The sequence below is a fragment of the Anopheles darlingi genome, chromosome 2 (assembly GCF_943734745.1).
Source record: "Anopheles darlingi chromosome 2, idAnoDarlMG_H_01, whole genome shotgun sequence".
Taxonomy (NCBI): domain Eukaryota; kingdom Metazoa; phylum Arthropoda; class Insecta; order Diptera; family Culicidae; genus Anopheles; species Anopheles darlingi.
In genome coordinates, this window is record NC_064874.1 from 54,039,227 (window position 1) to 54,055,041 (window position 15,815).

At 38.3% G+C, this 15,815-nt stretch overlaps 1 protein-coding gene across 4 annotated transcripts in view; it reads left to right on the forward strand.

Moving 5' to 3' along the window:
- Window positions 1-15,815, forward strand: part of LOC125952022 (protein gustavus) — an 88,212-nt gene that overhangs the window by 63,310 nt on the left and 9,087 nt on the right. The window contains exons 1-2 of one of the 4 annotated variants that reach the window (XM_049681234.1): window positions 6,486-9,247; window positions 10,002-10,396. The exons of 1 other annotated variant lie outside the window; for it this stretch is intronic. In XM_049681234.1, the coding sequence (XP_049537191.1) occupies window positions 10,377-10,396 (20 nt within the window). In that variant the 5' untranslated portion in view covers window positions 6,486-9,247; window positions 10,002-10,376. Of the gene's footprint in view, window positions 1-6,485; window positions 10,397-15,815 lie in introns of those variants that run through there. 2 more of the 4 variants (XM_049681235.1, XM_049681233.1) reach the window with 2 other exon arrangements.

Genomic DNA, 15,815 nt, shown 5'->3' on the forward strand with positions numbered 1-15,815 from the left:
TTACCATTTCAAAATGACAACATAACTCCGAAAGATACGAGCTGCTTATTATTGGATGATGCTCATAAACTATCGAACATCGTGTACATAGTAATGACGTAAATTGGGTTCAGCGCTCTTTTCCCGTGGGGGCAGATCTAATAATAACCGATCATGAAAGTGATTCATATTTGATTTTTATTCACTGTTCTGAAAGAACAACATTCTTTCACTTCCAATTGGCTTATTTTAATGCAATGGTGCCTTCATGGCAAATTGAAGGGTTTAATAGCGTTCAAAATTTTAAGCCATAATGGTAATATTAACCATTGTACTCTAAAATTTTAATGATCAAATTGAATCTCTTATCTGGTTTACAAAATAATTGATCTCGTTATATTTCAGCTTCATCCTTTCAGACGTGTCTAGTCTGGTTCTACCAGATGGTAACTCGAACGGTGCTAAATCTTTGCTATTATGCTAACAAAACTATGGTAAAGCATCGAGGTGGTAAGCTAGGTAAAGCATCGCGGTTCAGGAAAAATATGCCTTCACCACTGACTTCACCGTTGACCATGAACCGTTCCCCGTTGACAACCACTTTACCGTTGACCATGAACAATGGTAGTGGTAAGTTGGAAGAAGCAATGCTACAGACCTATGATCAAGTCAGGGAGTCCAAGTCAGAGCAAACAAGGTCGAATGTACTTGGGTTTATCGACAATTAATTCCATTGTTTCAAAAATCAGTACCTCAATAATCAAAAAATTTAAGAAAAGTGTCGGAGAAAGTAAAGGCGACACATAAATCAGTAAAAAAGATTCCATTAGTTACAGAGAAGCATACATACAAACGGGAAACATACAGGCAGACATGCTTGTGTACGAACAATTCTTCATTTACTATTGTATAGCGTATATAATTTATTTATTATTTAAAACAGTAACATAAAAGTATCACTCAATTATTCATCTATTTATTTACTTGGTCATTTACACATTTATTAGTACCACCAGACTTATATGGAAAAAGGGTAAACTCTACACGCATGAATGTTAAATCACACTAGCGACAAATAGAAACACAATCTGCAACCACAGCAAAAGAGTCAAGTAGAGTTTTGTCATAATATGGAGGATGCAGTAACGTTCCTAAATATTTTCAATATACCTATATTTTCCTAAATATTATATTATACTAAATATTATTAAAATTATATTATTAAATTAAATTCATTCCAGTTTTAGAATCCTATTCCATATATAATAAGTTCCCATATATAATAAGTTATGCGAATGTATGTATGACGCGCTGGTTGGAACAGTTTTTTTTATATAAGGATAACCCATTCGGAACATTATTAGTTACGTTAGCATGTATAACAATCTTTGCTACTATTAGTAGTTGAACTTAATCTGAAATGTGATTAATTTTCAAACATAATTGACGACGCTAAACTATTCTATCAATATCTGGCTATGATCTTACACATAAACATATGGTCAAGACATGTTATTTAACAGCATGGATAGCATCAACTTGATCTTGTAAACTTGTTCTGCTTATTCTCTTACTGTTACAAAATGTGTGAGAGAATCAAACCAATAAAATACTCATATAAAATACGATCTCTGCCACCATTTTACTTCTCATAGCACTGGTGTTGCCAATGAATTCGATGAGAAGGGTTCAGAAAGTTCACTGACACCGATTGAAATGAATGTGAAAGATGACGCTCTGAAGAGCGAGTTAACCCATTTTGAAAACCATTCGAGTTTTACGGCTTTAAGATTTGCCAATCATTCGTTATTTTTCGTTTTATTCTCTACTGCCTTCAGTATTGTTCCAATAATTTTTGAATCATTTGCAAAATATTTCCTTGACAGTGTCAAGTGACACCATTTTGGGACCGAAATATACCTCCTTAGAACCAGTTATGTACGCCAATCGGAGCAGGCGATAAAATTGGCCTACGACAATGGGTTGGGGATATTCACCAAAAAGATCCGTTTGTGCTTTTAGGTCTTGCATTGGTCTGTCTTTTCATTTTGCCTTTTTGGTATCTTGTCTTTGCGCTAACTCGTTCTTCCATATTTGTTGGCGATATTGGACGATGTGGATGACAGTGAAGCTGTCCGCTTTGGTAAGCCGGATAGGATGCTGTGAGAGAATTATGGAAGTGTAGAGGAGGGTCAGGGGTTGGACTTTAGGATACCGGTTTGTGAACAGGGATTGTGCTGATCACGTTAGCAAGACACGAATGGAGGATGAAGCGTTCCATCGCATGGTTTGCTCAACCACAAACTTTCCTCCCGCGACGGGTTATAAACTACGGCTGTAAGAACGGCAGCATGCCGAGGGGTCTAGAAGCATGTCGGTTGGAAACCGGTTTATGGTTGAACCTCCAACATCCGACGATCGACGTGCGAGCATCATAAATCTGATGCTGGTAGCAAAAGCCCAACGACTTCGATTTTACCTTTATGTATACATGTGGCTCCGAGGAAATTGAAGAGACTTAAACTAAAAAACATCATTGAAGTGTTCAATATTACGATTGACTAAAATGAATCAAACGTGTGTCGCACATGGCCTACATACTACTTTTAGCCATCAGAGGTCCAACGACCTTCGCCCGGTAATTGCCTCTTTCGTATTTTTCTATATTCCATAATTATCGTGTCGATGAATCAGTATAATGAGTGTATTTGCCGAAATGTTATAATGTTTGGTTCGATAGAGTAATATTTTTTATGACTATTTGTTAAACAAATACAGCATAACATAACACTCATAACACTACACTGAACAACGAACGATAGCATACGAAACTGCCACCTTCATAACAATGAGTGTCATCGCTGTAAATGATGCTTTTCATTCCTCTTGCTTCTTAATTCGGAAAGAAGTAAAAAAAAACCTATGAAGAAATAATTCAATTCTGGTTGAAATTCACAAACACAACGAATGCCTTAATAATATGACATATGATTTCACAGGTCAATATGCATCTATGGCCCAGGGGTAATGGCAAAGATGGGCTGTGATAGAACGAAAGAGTTGAACGTTCGCTGACAATGCTATTCATGTTAATATTGGTTTCCATGTGTGAATTGGCCTTCTGCTTCAACCATTTTTTCCGCACCTTATATTTCTCTGTCGGAGACGACTCAGGGCAGTCCGTAAAAAGTATTAGTTCAAACTTCAATCAAGCGTGCCTACGACCGACTGTTGACATGTTACCCAAAAACGTATACAATCGTCTTTACATCCGCTCGGTAACAAATAAAGCCAACGATCCACGGGTCAAGCAAATGATTAGAAAAGATGACTCAAGTAGACGATCGTATGGCGAGTATGTCCTTGAATGTCCACTGAAACCATATCGTTCGATTGGTTTTCTTGTGCATAAATAGACCGAACTTGGCTACTTGGTTAAATAATGAATTAATTATATTTTCTTATGCTTTTTTTTAATTTCACTAAAATATGAGGGTGAATCAAATATAAACTAGACTTTTTGTCCTACGGTCACAAAAATGAACGTTCTCACTTTTTTAGTTGTTTGGTTGGTTTATCAAGTTTCTACGAGAAATATATTAAAAAGCTGCCTATCTGCTGGGTAAAATGTGTTTCAGAATCAGGAGATTATGTAGAAAAATAAAAAAAAAACCTGTTGTGCGTTTAAACTTAACATAAATTTGTTAAAAATAAAGACTCGTTTATATTTGATTCAGCCTGGTACACCAAACTTAATTTAGTGTTTAGTAAAAAAACACTAAATTGTTTTAGTATTGAAATGTAATGTTCACTATGTTTTTCTGATATATCCACATATTTGTTCGGTATGTTTTTCAATCCGCCAATTTCAGTTCAAATTGATTACAATTGAATAGTTACATTCTGCTTCTGGAATATGAATTCGTATAAACCCAAATCATAAACCACACTATTTGTATTGTAAAACCCAAATTCCTTATAGCGGACAATAACTTGCACGTTTCTCAATCGTACCTTGATTTTCATCTAATTTATCTCGAACTTGTACGTAATACAATTTTTTGTCGGTCAGGTAAGGAATAGAAAATAAGAAAATATAATCTTTTAGTTCTTTTTCAACCCTTGTCGCATGTTCGCAGTTTTCACACACACATGCAAAAGTGCTCGCGTCGTATGGTATGTGTGTGTTGATTCTTTCTGTCCTGTTCCTGCATGAAAGGATTTGACATTTATTTGGTGGCCGTTGAGCTAACCGTACCCATGGAAACAGCACATACAGGACTTCATTCTAGGCTGTGAATGATACGCACACTAGTATACAGTAAAATCCAGATTGGTGCGTACGCGAGCACGTTTCATTTCTCACACGTGGGTAGGGTCTAAATTCGATGGAAAATGCTTACATTGTTCAAGATTGCCAACGTCTGAGAATTAGTGTTTTTAAAAGCCTAAACACGAACGCATTAATAGTACCAAAGAAACCAAAATTATCTGAGTCAAATGCCGGGTCGCTTTAAGACAGAATTGAACATAATGTAAAATATGTAGTTGAGTTTTGCTACTGTAATAATTCACCCTCGACAGCAAGGAACCGAATACGCGCCTTGTTCTGTTTGCTTCTTTACAAAATATAATATCTTTTGGAGTCCTTTTTATTATTGCATTTCAGTGATCTTTTTTGGAATGCAACACACCTTGCCGACAGTGTCGAAAACGCTTTTGAGTGATACCGTCAGCAGGCCGCAGTTGTAATTTTCTGTTCCCCTTTTCATAGTGAATGCTGCAGAGGTAGCAAACGAACGAAAGGATCCTTGCTAGTTAATTTCCGCAGACGCAGCGTTGCCGCATTTGCGTATAGCAGCACACTTGCTGCCCAAGAGTAACAAGGCAACATCGCATTTTATTATACAAGACCACCATTCGTTCTGGGGTGTATCTGTTCTTTTCGTATCGAGAAACGAGGCTTGGTAGATTGTTGGTGTGAATTTTTTTAGGCTTTTATACTTTTCTTTTCAACAGTTTTGTATTCATTTTCTACCGAAGAGCTCATTTTGCCTTGTTACTCCATCAGCTCCCTACACTGTCATTTAAACAAATATCACGTTTCTAAAATCAAGTGGCCTCTCGGTTCCCGGGCCGTAGTAAGAAGGAAAAATGTTCTCGCTCCACCATTGATTACATTCCTTATATACTTGTAATAACATATTTCTTATGTCCTAACTATGTTAAGTATGAATCATGTCGATTCCATTACAGTATTGAATACAATGCAGGGCTCTGTGGCTATATTCACACAATCCTTTAAACGTTTTTCCCATTTTTCAGCAATCACCCTGTCACAAGCTACCTGGGCTAATATAATATTTTTAAACTTTATAGAACAGCTGTTTTCTCTGCAATGCATGTTCTACGTTACTCCATTGTCTATTAATAAAAGAAGACGTGACAATAATAATAGCAGGTACTAAATCTAGTATGTGTTATTATTTTTCTTCATTAGCCCTGTGATAATAACAATTTTGTTACTGCGCTTACCGCTTCACAGACATAAACGCATATTTCTTTTGGCGAGGCAGTTTTTTAATATATATATTTTTTAATATGCCATTATTAACCAAGCATTGTTAAATTAATGCACTGTTTTGTTTGCATTTAATTCCATACTCATTGTTACTGCTGGGATTTTTCGGTCGTTTCGATTCGGGTGATCTTTTGTTAGATTGATAGTTTCAGAATGGATAACTGTTCCTCCTGAAGTATTCTCTATTGAAATTTATCGGAACAAGAATGAAACGATTCGATTACCGCAATGTTCTATAGATTTTTTGTCTTCATCTTCGTTTAAAATGATCAATGAAATTAATGAAATAGAAACTACTAATGTGTATCTTGTCAACGCGCCTGCTACAATAACAACTTTCTTTCAGACTTTTTTTTGACTGTTAATGTTATGTTGTTAATATAAAGTTGATATCGTGTCCCTGCGGATTTATTAAACCTATTTTTTTTACTAATTGACCTACTAATATCTCTTCATTCACGCCATCGCATTTCTTATCTACTGTCAGTGTTTTCCTGTCTGGGGAGCTTCGATATGCGGAAAGAAGAAGAAACATGTTAAGAAAAAAAATCTCAAAAAACTGGATATGGTATGGAAAGTAAAGTTAACATTTTCCATATCAGATCAACATCTGCCGCCAACCCTGGCAGCAGCATCCGTTCTATGTTTCAGGAACGTTTTATTATCTTTTTCATCAGATTCTTTCACTAGCACTTAGCGTTGTGGCAAGCACAGAAAACCCGATTGTACTAGCGAATGGAATGGATCTAGAAAATCGAAGTTGAAAACTTCTCGCTTACAGTATATTTGCAGTATCGAAACGGGTCTGGTTGATAGGGCAAGTGAGCGGGTGACCAACGCCCATCATGTGCCTCGTACGAATCATACTTAAGTTTTTCTGTTTTCGTGTTCTTCTTTAATCTTGTTTTTTTTTTTCAAAATATAGATAGCATTATAAAACTGAAGGGCAACAACACTATGATAAAACGAAACTTTCTAAAACGAATCGTGCATATTTCATTTCACTGGACCAGGCATCAACCCGAGGTTCGAAATAACATAACATAACTGCCAGCTGCTAGCAGGATAAATATTAGCTAGGTAATCCTTAAAGAACGATTTTTTATCGTTCAATAATCAATATCAATAATCAATTTTCTAATTAAATTTGATTTTTTATTAAAGGGACTCTTTTTGTTTAGGGTAATACTGTATGTTTTTTAGAATTCCTGCACTTCACTGCACTACAACTAAACTTTATAAAATCAATCACCAAAATCATTTTCAATTACTTTCATGGACTTAATCCAGATGCAGTTATTTTTTTATCACACAATATAATTCGCGTTTGCTGTATGTAATTAAGGAAATTAGAAGCATATGTTGTGGAAGCCAAAATAAGTGTAAATATCCAGTAGTTTCCTTAAGTTAAAAACCATTTCATCGCGTTTTGTAGTTGCGACAGAGTAGGGGCAAAGTTCAAGTTCATCTGAACTATCTGCATGGCAACGTAAACGACTGCCGATATGATTGAGAGACATCATTTAGGGTGATCGTCATTACAGCCAGCCTCTTGATTGCGAGGACTAAGATAATTTTCTTTGAAAAAAAGACCATCAGCGATTCCATGTTTTTAGAGGACTGTTTTCCTGGTGGCTGGTGGTTCGAAACGAATCGCATCCCATCGAAACCAACACCATCTGCAATAAAGGTAGCATAGCATCAACCAAATGGAGTGCAAATGAAAAAGAAACTATCATCAGAAGGCCAAGAGAGTTAACAACAGAGTAAAACCTGTTTGGTCTCTAAGCATGCTCTGTCTACACACGTTCTTCCCTGGATGATTGTTTCCTCCAAAGATCTTGGAGACAGGCGGATAGGAAGACCTTTCAACGTAACGAAAGAGAAATAAGCAACAAAAACACATTCACCTCAGCACAGAAAATCAGAATCTTTAAGGTAAGGGGTTTCTTCGTTTGTGAGTTCTTGGTTGTGTGAGCATCTATGGGCGAATGCATCAAACGAGTTAGCTCATCATCTCCTCTTTGGGCTACCGATTGGGCCGACAACAATCCCTAACTTTAAGTATAGGACCATGCCATAGGCAAATGGGTTTGGCAAAAGAAGGACGTAGGTTCAGTACTAAATGACATATCTTCCTGCAGACGTGGTAAAGAAGTGAGAACAAAATGGAATGCTAATGTTACAAAAAATCTTAGCTTAAGACACTTTTGGTTTTCTTTTATACATTTTCCATAATGGATTTTCCAACATGACCTTATGCAAAGTACGCCCATGAGTCGTGGAAATACCTGTGTGTTTTTAATATGATTGTCTTCCAAGTGGTTGGAAACGAGCAGTAAAGGCTGAAATGGACCTTCATTGACCTGCATTGTTTGCTGAGAATCCCATAGCATATAGTTCATAACAGAGAAAGCAGCAGAACCGATGTAAAAAACCCAGCAGGACTTGATGCGTAGGTAGGCTGAGTGTTGATGCATTTCTATGATTGGTTCCTATGCGTACCATCTTCTCAATCAATGCTTATGCTGCATATGTTTGTTTTGTATGCGTGTAACTAAGAGCTTGGGCTTTCATTTCAATTAGATCATAATGCCTGTTGGTAATCTTTACCGTCTACCTGCTGCTAGCAACAAACGTGGTTAAAAAGTAGAACGCTTAATAGGCAGGAATGTTATATTTACCTGGTGAAAAGAGGCTGTTACCGGATGTCGTAAAATACACGCATGCTGTTTGTAGTTCGTGGTACTTTTTGTTTTAGAAAGAACCCTACTATGTGTTCCGTAGAATAGTTTTCCTTATCATATAATACATCGTCAATCTGTGTTCAAAACCACCGAATGGAATTCGTAATAAAATGTCTGACAAACATAGTTTGTGAAAACTATTTTTTGATGAAAAAACCATGGTTATCGAACGTGGCCGTTTATGTTTTGGATAAGCTTGGCAAACACAAGATAAAGAGCTATTGTATATGAAGGCCAGAAGAGAACATAAAGATTTATTATGAAATACGGCAACGTCGCCAAAGAATATAATCGTCAACATGAAATCTTTCCCTTCCCTAATACATGATAAAACGAGTTCGAGGCGCATTGACTGTTTCGTACATTATTGTCCGGCTCTTACTATTGCATCCTATGTGTCTACCAAGCGCCGAATTGTAGTTTACTACATTGTGGGTGGCAGTAGTGAGGCAAACTTCTGGTTTCATAGATCGATTTTTCCATCAAGCGAGAGAACGTTGCCATTATCGAACGGAGCGGATCAATATATCCTTTTGTGCTAAGGTGACCCGAGGGGAGTAATAGTTTACTCGAAAAGTGTCGCCTCGCCAGGTAGACTGCTCGAAATATGGCCGATTCTCTGCTCGAATAGCCTCGAGTGCATGAAAATGAAAAATTTCTTCCAGATGTGCTCGACAGTTGTCGTAGCGCGGAGCAAACACTTCGACGACTAAGCGTCGTACCACGCGGTTTAATCTTTAAAAAATCGTTGAGTTGAAAAATCGTTCCCTCCTCTCGTCTTCGGGAAAGGTTGCTTGTGTGTTGTTCTACCGTGTCAGCATCTCACTAACATTCTCAGAGGTTGCTTCGGAACGGTGCCAGGCAACCAATTATACGGCTATTTTTTATTCAATAGTGTCTTCGCGATTTTTTGCGAGTTTTAGAATTTTGGGTTAACATAGTATGTATGTGTGTGTGTAAAAGTGCGCAAAAAGTGTCCTTGTAAAGATTGTGTCGAATGTTTTCTTTTTTCGTGTTGCATCGTACCTGCTACCTTCGACAGAAATTGGGCGAGTCAGGATGCTTGTAGATTAATCCTGGATTTTGTGCCCCAGAGTTGCCATAGCTACGAGACAGTCATCGCTCTCAAGAGAAGGGGAGAGCGAAAATTAACAAAGTATTTAGCAAGCGGAGTGTTCCCGCACGTGCTACGCTCATATCAACCTTTTGGACGTGCTTGCTCGTGTTCCTTCAAGTGTTGTTAGTGTTCCAGTAGTGTTCAGGCATAAAAGCATGTGTTTTAACAAAAGCGGCAGTGAAACGGCGAAGGCTTGAGTTGAGTAGGTGGAAAATACAAACGCCGCAGTCGCCAACACAACGACCGGGTGGGAAAAATGATACCCATTAACAATAAAAGTTTGCCAGCTTTGTATGTCTCTGGAACAAATGCCAGACCGCGTGAGGGTTGATTGAGCCACGATAGTGCAAGAGTGAGAGAAAAGTACTAGAACACAGGCGACTATCTCACGGTTGGCAAGCGATTGTTTGTAAAATGAGCGGTTCTAATAGGTGCTTTCGTAAAAGCGCTTACTGCTGGTGCTGTGTATCTTTTTCCTACTGTTAGCGTCATTGCTGTCGCAATCAAGTGCTGTCTATTGTGCTAAAAAGAAGCAAATTAATAGTACAAATTAATATTTTTTTTATCAAACCAAAAGTTTGCCAGGCGAAAAGCACAGTAATTTTTTTTTATGAAACGAAGGAAACCCGTGAAAACCGTGTGTGGAATGAATGATAAAACCATGTCTTCATGTACGAATGCCAGCAATTCATCGTAGCCGGATAATCTCAATTCATCCACTCAATTCATCGTAGTCGGAGCTGGGAGATTGAACTTCTTTCGTCAGGAGGGGAATATATTTCCAAAAACAAAGGGGCCCTTACAGAAGGGCTACTTTTTGCAGTTTTCCATCGAAAATAATAGGATTATCTCTCAAACCAAACACCTCTTCGTTTGTTGCAAACAAACCAGCCGCCTTCCCAATATCGACCTCGAGAAGAACGAAGAAAGAAAAACAACGAAAACCTTCTAAATGGAATTAGCACGAAAGAGGTAATTTTTTAGATTTCATTATCACATGATTCGATCGTTTATTTATTATCAATGGATAACAATGTTCTGAGCAGTACTTCTGCAATCCCATGATTATCGTGCTCGGCACACCGGGCTGAGGTTTAAAGAGGGAACGCACTGATTTGAATTGTGCAATTAACATCGTTGACAAATATCGTATAAGCAATACAATACTAAAAGAGCCTACCAATTCTGTCACCAATACATTACCATTTTAAAAAAATTAAATGTGACTGATAGGGACAAAAGTGCGCTATAGCAAGCACACGTTCTGTTTGCGTAATGCTGGTAACAATCTTATGATAGACCGAACTCATTTCCGGTGATAAACTAAAGCATGTTAACTAAGCATGTAACTAAATGTTATCACTTGTTTTAAAAACTCGCCTAATATTTGCCATCACTACCAGCATTACCTAAATAACGAAATAATGAACTGATAAGCAGTATTATGTTCTTCAGACTAAGAATTACCAGTGCACAGCAGCGTTTATGCTTAACTAGTTGACCCCGCAAATTTCGTTCTGCCACTGGACTCTTGAACACTTCTTGAATTCCGACTGCGCAATCCTCTACTCATCTTTTGGTTCGAGGCATTGTTTTTTTCTGACTATGAAATGATAACTAAAATCAAATTATTTTCATTTTATCACAAATAGTTCTTGATGCACTAAACGTATTTTTTGTTCCAACCACAATAATCATCAAACTTAAACCATTTGATAAATCTCCGTTGTAAGGCAAAATCGCGAATGAACAAAACATTCCTTGGTTTGTATAAACCAAGCGTTCTTTGGTACGATGGGTACAAAAATTAAAAGTACCACAGTAGACGACGATGATCAAATTAGAGTATGAATATCGAATTCATCGAAGTATGCATTGGAGCTGAAAGATTGTCATCCAATGTTTAGAAATAATATCAAACCAAGTAGGCTGTGAAGTGGAAAGCAAGTGCCAAAAATAGTTTCAATTTGCCATTAAAGGACAGAATTTTCTCAACATTTCTAAACATATAAACCTAATGCAGACCAAGACGACTTCATAGCCCCAAGAATGAGCGAAATCGGTCCATCCGTTCTCATGTTATGGGCGTTCGAAAGTCTGCAACTTCTTTTATTTATATAGATTATCTTCAAGTAAGAAAAATTCTCCTATTAAACCAATTGTGCAGAGTTTCGAGGTTTCCCATTAACTCCTCAAGGCTGCCTTGAGTGCCGATGTATGTACACTCATTCATGTTACTTAATAATATATATTGCCGTACCCGCCTTGCGTAGTGATCACAACTCTTTGAAAGGCGTGGGTACTTTTGACGCCTATTTCACATTTTTAGATAAATTGTTTATTTATAAACATTCTATTATGGTATTAAAAGTTCCTCTTGATCAGGTAGCGGTTAGAAGTAGTAATCGGGAATTCCATGTATATTGTGATGTGTTGAGTTTATGTTGTTAGCTTGATTGCAAGATATTGAACGTTTCAGGATATTGTAATCCTAGGATAGTGGCTAGACACTCTGTCGAACTGAGTTTTATAATTTAAGAACAACATGAATCTTTTTTTATTAATGTTGATCACTACAATGTGCTGTTTACAACAATACTTTACTGACTTACTTACTTATTAGACGCTGGAGACACGGGAATTATTTTTCTGTTCCTAATCGAACGTAAACAATGTAGCGTATGTAATACCAGTTTTTTCCTGCCCCGAAAATGGGCCGGGAGCAATAATTCGTTTGAAGGCCTTAGGTAAACCCCCTCATGTGTAAATATGACAGCTGTTGCTCGGTCGACGATGGTAACAGCAGCAGCGAAGATAGCAAAAGTGTCCAATGTGAAGTTTTGTTTCGTGTAGAGAACCATGCTGGGGGTGAGATTGAACTGAAATGCATTCATCTAGGAATATTGACATATTTACAAATGGAATGCTGTTTCAGTATAATTGGCCCTTTCCCTTTTTATCTCTGTGTACAGATGCATTATAATGAGCCTTGCTTTTTGGAAAGAAAACAAGTTTAGAATATATTTGCTTTATAACGATGACAATGATCGTCAATCACAGCACTGTATATGTCTTCAGAACTCATCAAGTCTCTTCCAAAAAACAAATATTTCTATCTCCCTTTTTTGTACGATCAGTTGAGATATCGTAATCCCAGATGATAGTCTTACAACGATTCTCTACGTATGCATCTATTTATTTTTAAAATTTTCTCCCATTCATCATCGATGTTGAATGTTCTACAACGCACAATACTACGTAAATGTAGCTTCATTTTGTAGTCAGTTAATTTATCCGTTGTAGATTTCCATTACAAATCTTTCTCAACCTCAACAAATTAAGGATATGTAAGTGAGATGAAAACCTCTCTTGAGAGCCATTGTTGCTGCGTGAGTCACATGATGATAGTGACCAGTTAGGGAGAAACCCGCAGTACGGAACCGGTTCGGTTCAGTTCACTGTGCAACCAATGCAACGGTTTGGCACAAAAAATAAGCCGCAGTACTCGATCTTCACATCAGGGTTTCTGTTCCCCTTTGCTTGCTGTTAGCCTTCGATGCGTCAGTCTGCCGTTCTGCTACGGTTCGCAACGTGACGCGACAACTGACGCGTATCCCGAAATCGATGGAAAGTCTGCGTTAAGCTCGTAGTGCCCGCTACTACCAACACGCTGTATGTGCTTCTCGCTTTCGTGCGCTTGAGCAAACCTAGTCCTCGTCGTGCTTTTTGCATCGTTGGTTAGAGGAGTTTATGATATTTTTCACTCGATCGATAGACAAAGAAATTTATTTTGTAACTGTGAAATCGAAGAAAAATGATTGCCAAACTGCACCATGTACTCTACTCCGCATGATTCGAAACGACGACTCTACGGTCTTCCACCAACTGTAGTCATGCGCAGCAACAATCGACTAAAAGCAACCATCCATCCGGCTATCCAACTAACCAACCATCCAAACGAAATCAAATCTAGCAGACGCATCTGACAATATAACATGGGCGAGAGTATTTTGAATCTCTTTTTGCATGAATTGGCACGACTCAAATACTATAGTGCTCTACTAACGGTTATGATATTGAATGACTATGTGAGTGAGTGGTCATCTGAGATCTGTTGCTGATCGATTTATTTATGAAACATTTTCGCTGCACCATTTCATTACTGCAAATTCATAACACTTCATCGAAACCGTGCTAGTGTAACCGTAACCCGTTCTGCTAAATTTCGCAAACAACACTATCGAAACAAATTATCTCTTGCGTTTGTCACTTTGTCAGAATGCGTTTGAATTCAACGGATGGTTAATCGTAACTCTAAAGTTACGATTCCTAAGTCCTAAGGACCTAAGTCCTGCATCATTCGGCAGGTATGCATATCTTGAGCCAGACGTACATGGTTGTTACTCTTCGTATTTTGTTGAGTTTGATAATATCTTAAATGCATGTGAATCCATTTAACACTAAATAGCATCATTCGACAACATGCATAATACTAAAGAAAAAAACAGAGGTAAGCAATCTGGGAGACATGTTGATAGGATTTCAAATACAAATCATTGGTACTCCGATTTGGTCACCCCATACCAAGCGCATATACACTATAAACATTGCAGGCCTATTCTGCTGGTTGTATGTTGGAACGACTATGTTTAATTATATGTAGAATCGTGCCGTACCGTCTCAGTAAGGGGCTGTAGCCTATAGATATATCTCCTGCTGTTTGGGAACGGGTGGTGGTGGGCGAGGGGATGCTATTCATAGGTTATGAATAATCTCTGAATTTGAAGGATCCGATTCCTCATGCTGCATTGTGGGGGATGTGCCCCGACCTTAACGACTCGGCATTATGTTCCCCTGCGATGCAAGTATTGATCACCCCAAGCAGCTTCATGAAGTTGGTGTCATAGCTCTCTGTTGCCTGAATTTATCTAGACAAAACATGTTAGATTAAGGCTATTCGCAAAAAACCCGTTAGTTTGCCCTAACCCATGTCCACATTATAATAGTTGTTAATAAAGCAAAATAAAACAATATTTTTGAGTGTAGTCACTTTTGAACCACTTTTTGTCTGTTTTATCAACCAGCTATTAAATGAAACTATTAAATGATTTTTTTTAATTTCCTTTTTTTGTAAACGGATGCTTCCAATATTGGGCTAATTGTTTTTATAATAGCCTCATTGACAAAAAGGTATGTAACCGGGTCTCTTAACGCTTAAGAGACCCGCCGGCATAACAATTTCGGGTCTCTTAAACAATAAGAGAGCCGTTTGCATACATTTTGTCATACGGGACACTCGGTTATGAGCACAATCATATTGCCTGACATGATGTGGAAGGAAAAGGATGGGAGTTTACCTTTTAAAGGTTCACGAGTCAAGAACGACCAACTGGTTTGATGTTATGTACATTCATACGACGGTGTGAAGGGGGGAGTCTCTTCTAGCTTTGATATTTGGGAACCCATAATGAACCGCATTTTTTACGCTGCGATTGCAGGAAATCCTGTTTTCTTTTACCTACCGAATCATCTACTCCTTTGGCTATTTCTTTCCGTCTCTTCGCTACGAGGCGGAACCAGAGGGAAGTTGCTTCAGCGTTTACATGATGTATTAGGTTGCGACCGAAAGATTTTCACTGTTCCGTACTGTTTCAGTTCTCTTGCATGAACCGGAACCGAATGCTATGGTCGAAACCTTGACACCTGCCGCATCGGCCCAAAGAGTGTGCCGCGGATGAAAGCGTCAACAACAGAGCAAAATCGTCAAGCAAGTAGGAATCTTCAATTTGGACCCGGGCAAGGTATCGCATAGAGTATGAAAAAATAGTTGGTGTTTCGTGTACGATTCCAGATTCTTTTTCAATTGGCAGACTTTAATCGTGTCTTGTGTTCAATGTGGCCAACCGTTGCAGAAACATGTTTGCAGGTATGGTCTAGTGAAGCTTGGTTTCCCAACCATGCCGCACCAACTGAGCAGCCTCTCATTCGTATCGAATTGTGCAGTGACCACAACAACCAGAAAATCACCCAGCCAATCAACCATCAAAAGGAGCGTGCAGTCGCTGCAGAGAGGCAGACAAACACTTTAACAAAACTCCATCTTCGCTTTGTGATGCCACCCGAAACATAATATTACAAGGTGGAAGGACGTCGCGTTGTGTCACAAAAACCTTGTCCATATACAAAGACTGTCTGAAGTTTATCGACGCTGCAACGCGTGCGGTCGCACCGTCTTGGGCGGGTCTGTGAACCACCAATGCCATCTTAGGATTACACTCGGTGTCTATAGACGGTTAACAAGCGGCGAAGGCCAACCGGGTCGTGCTACACCACGTTGAATGACACTGAAACGGTTGCTCAGCCTCGACAGACAATTTGGTTTCTAACATGT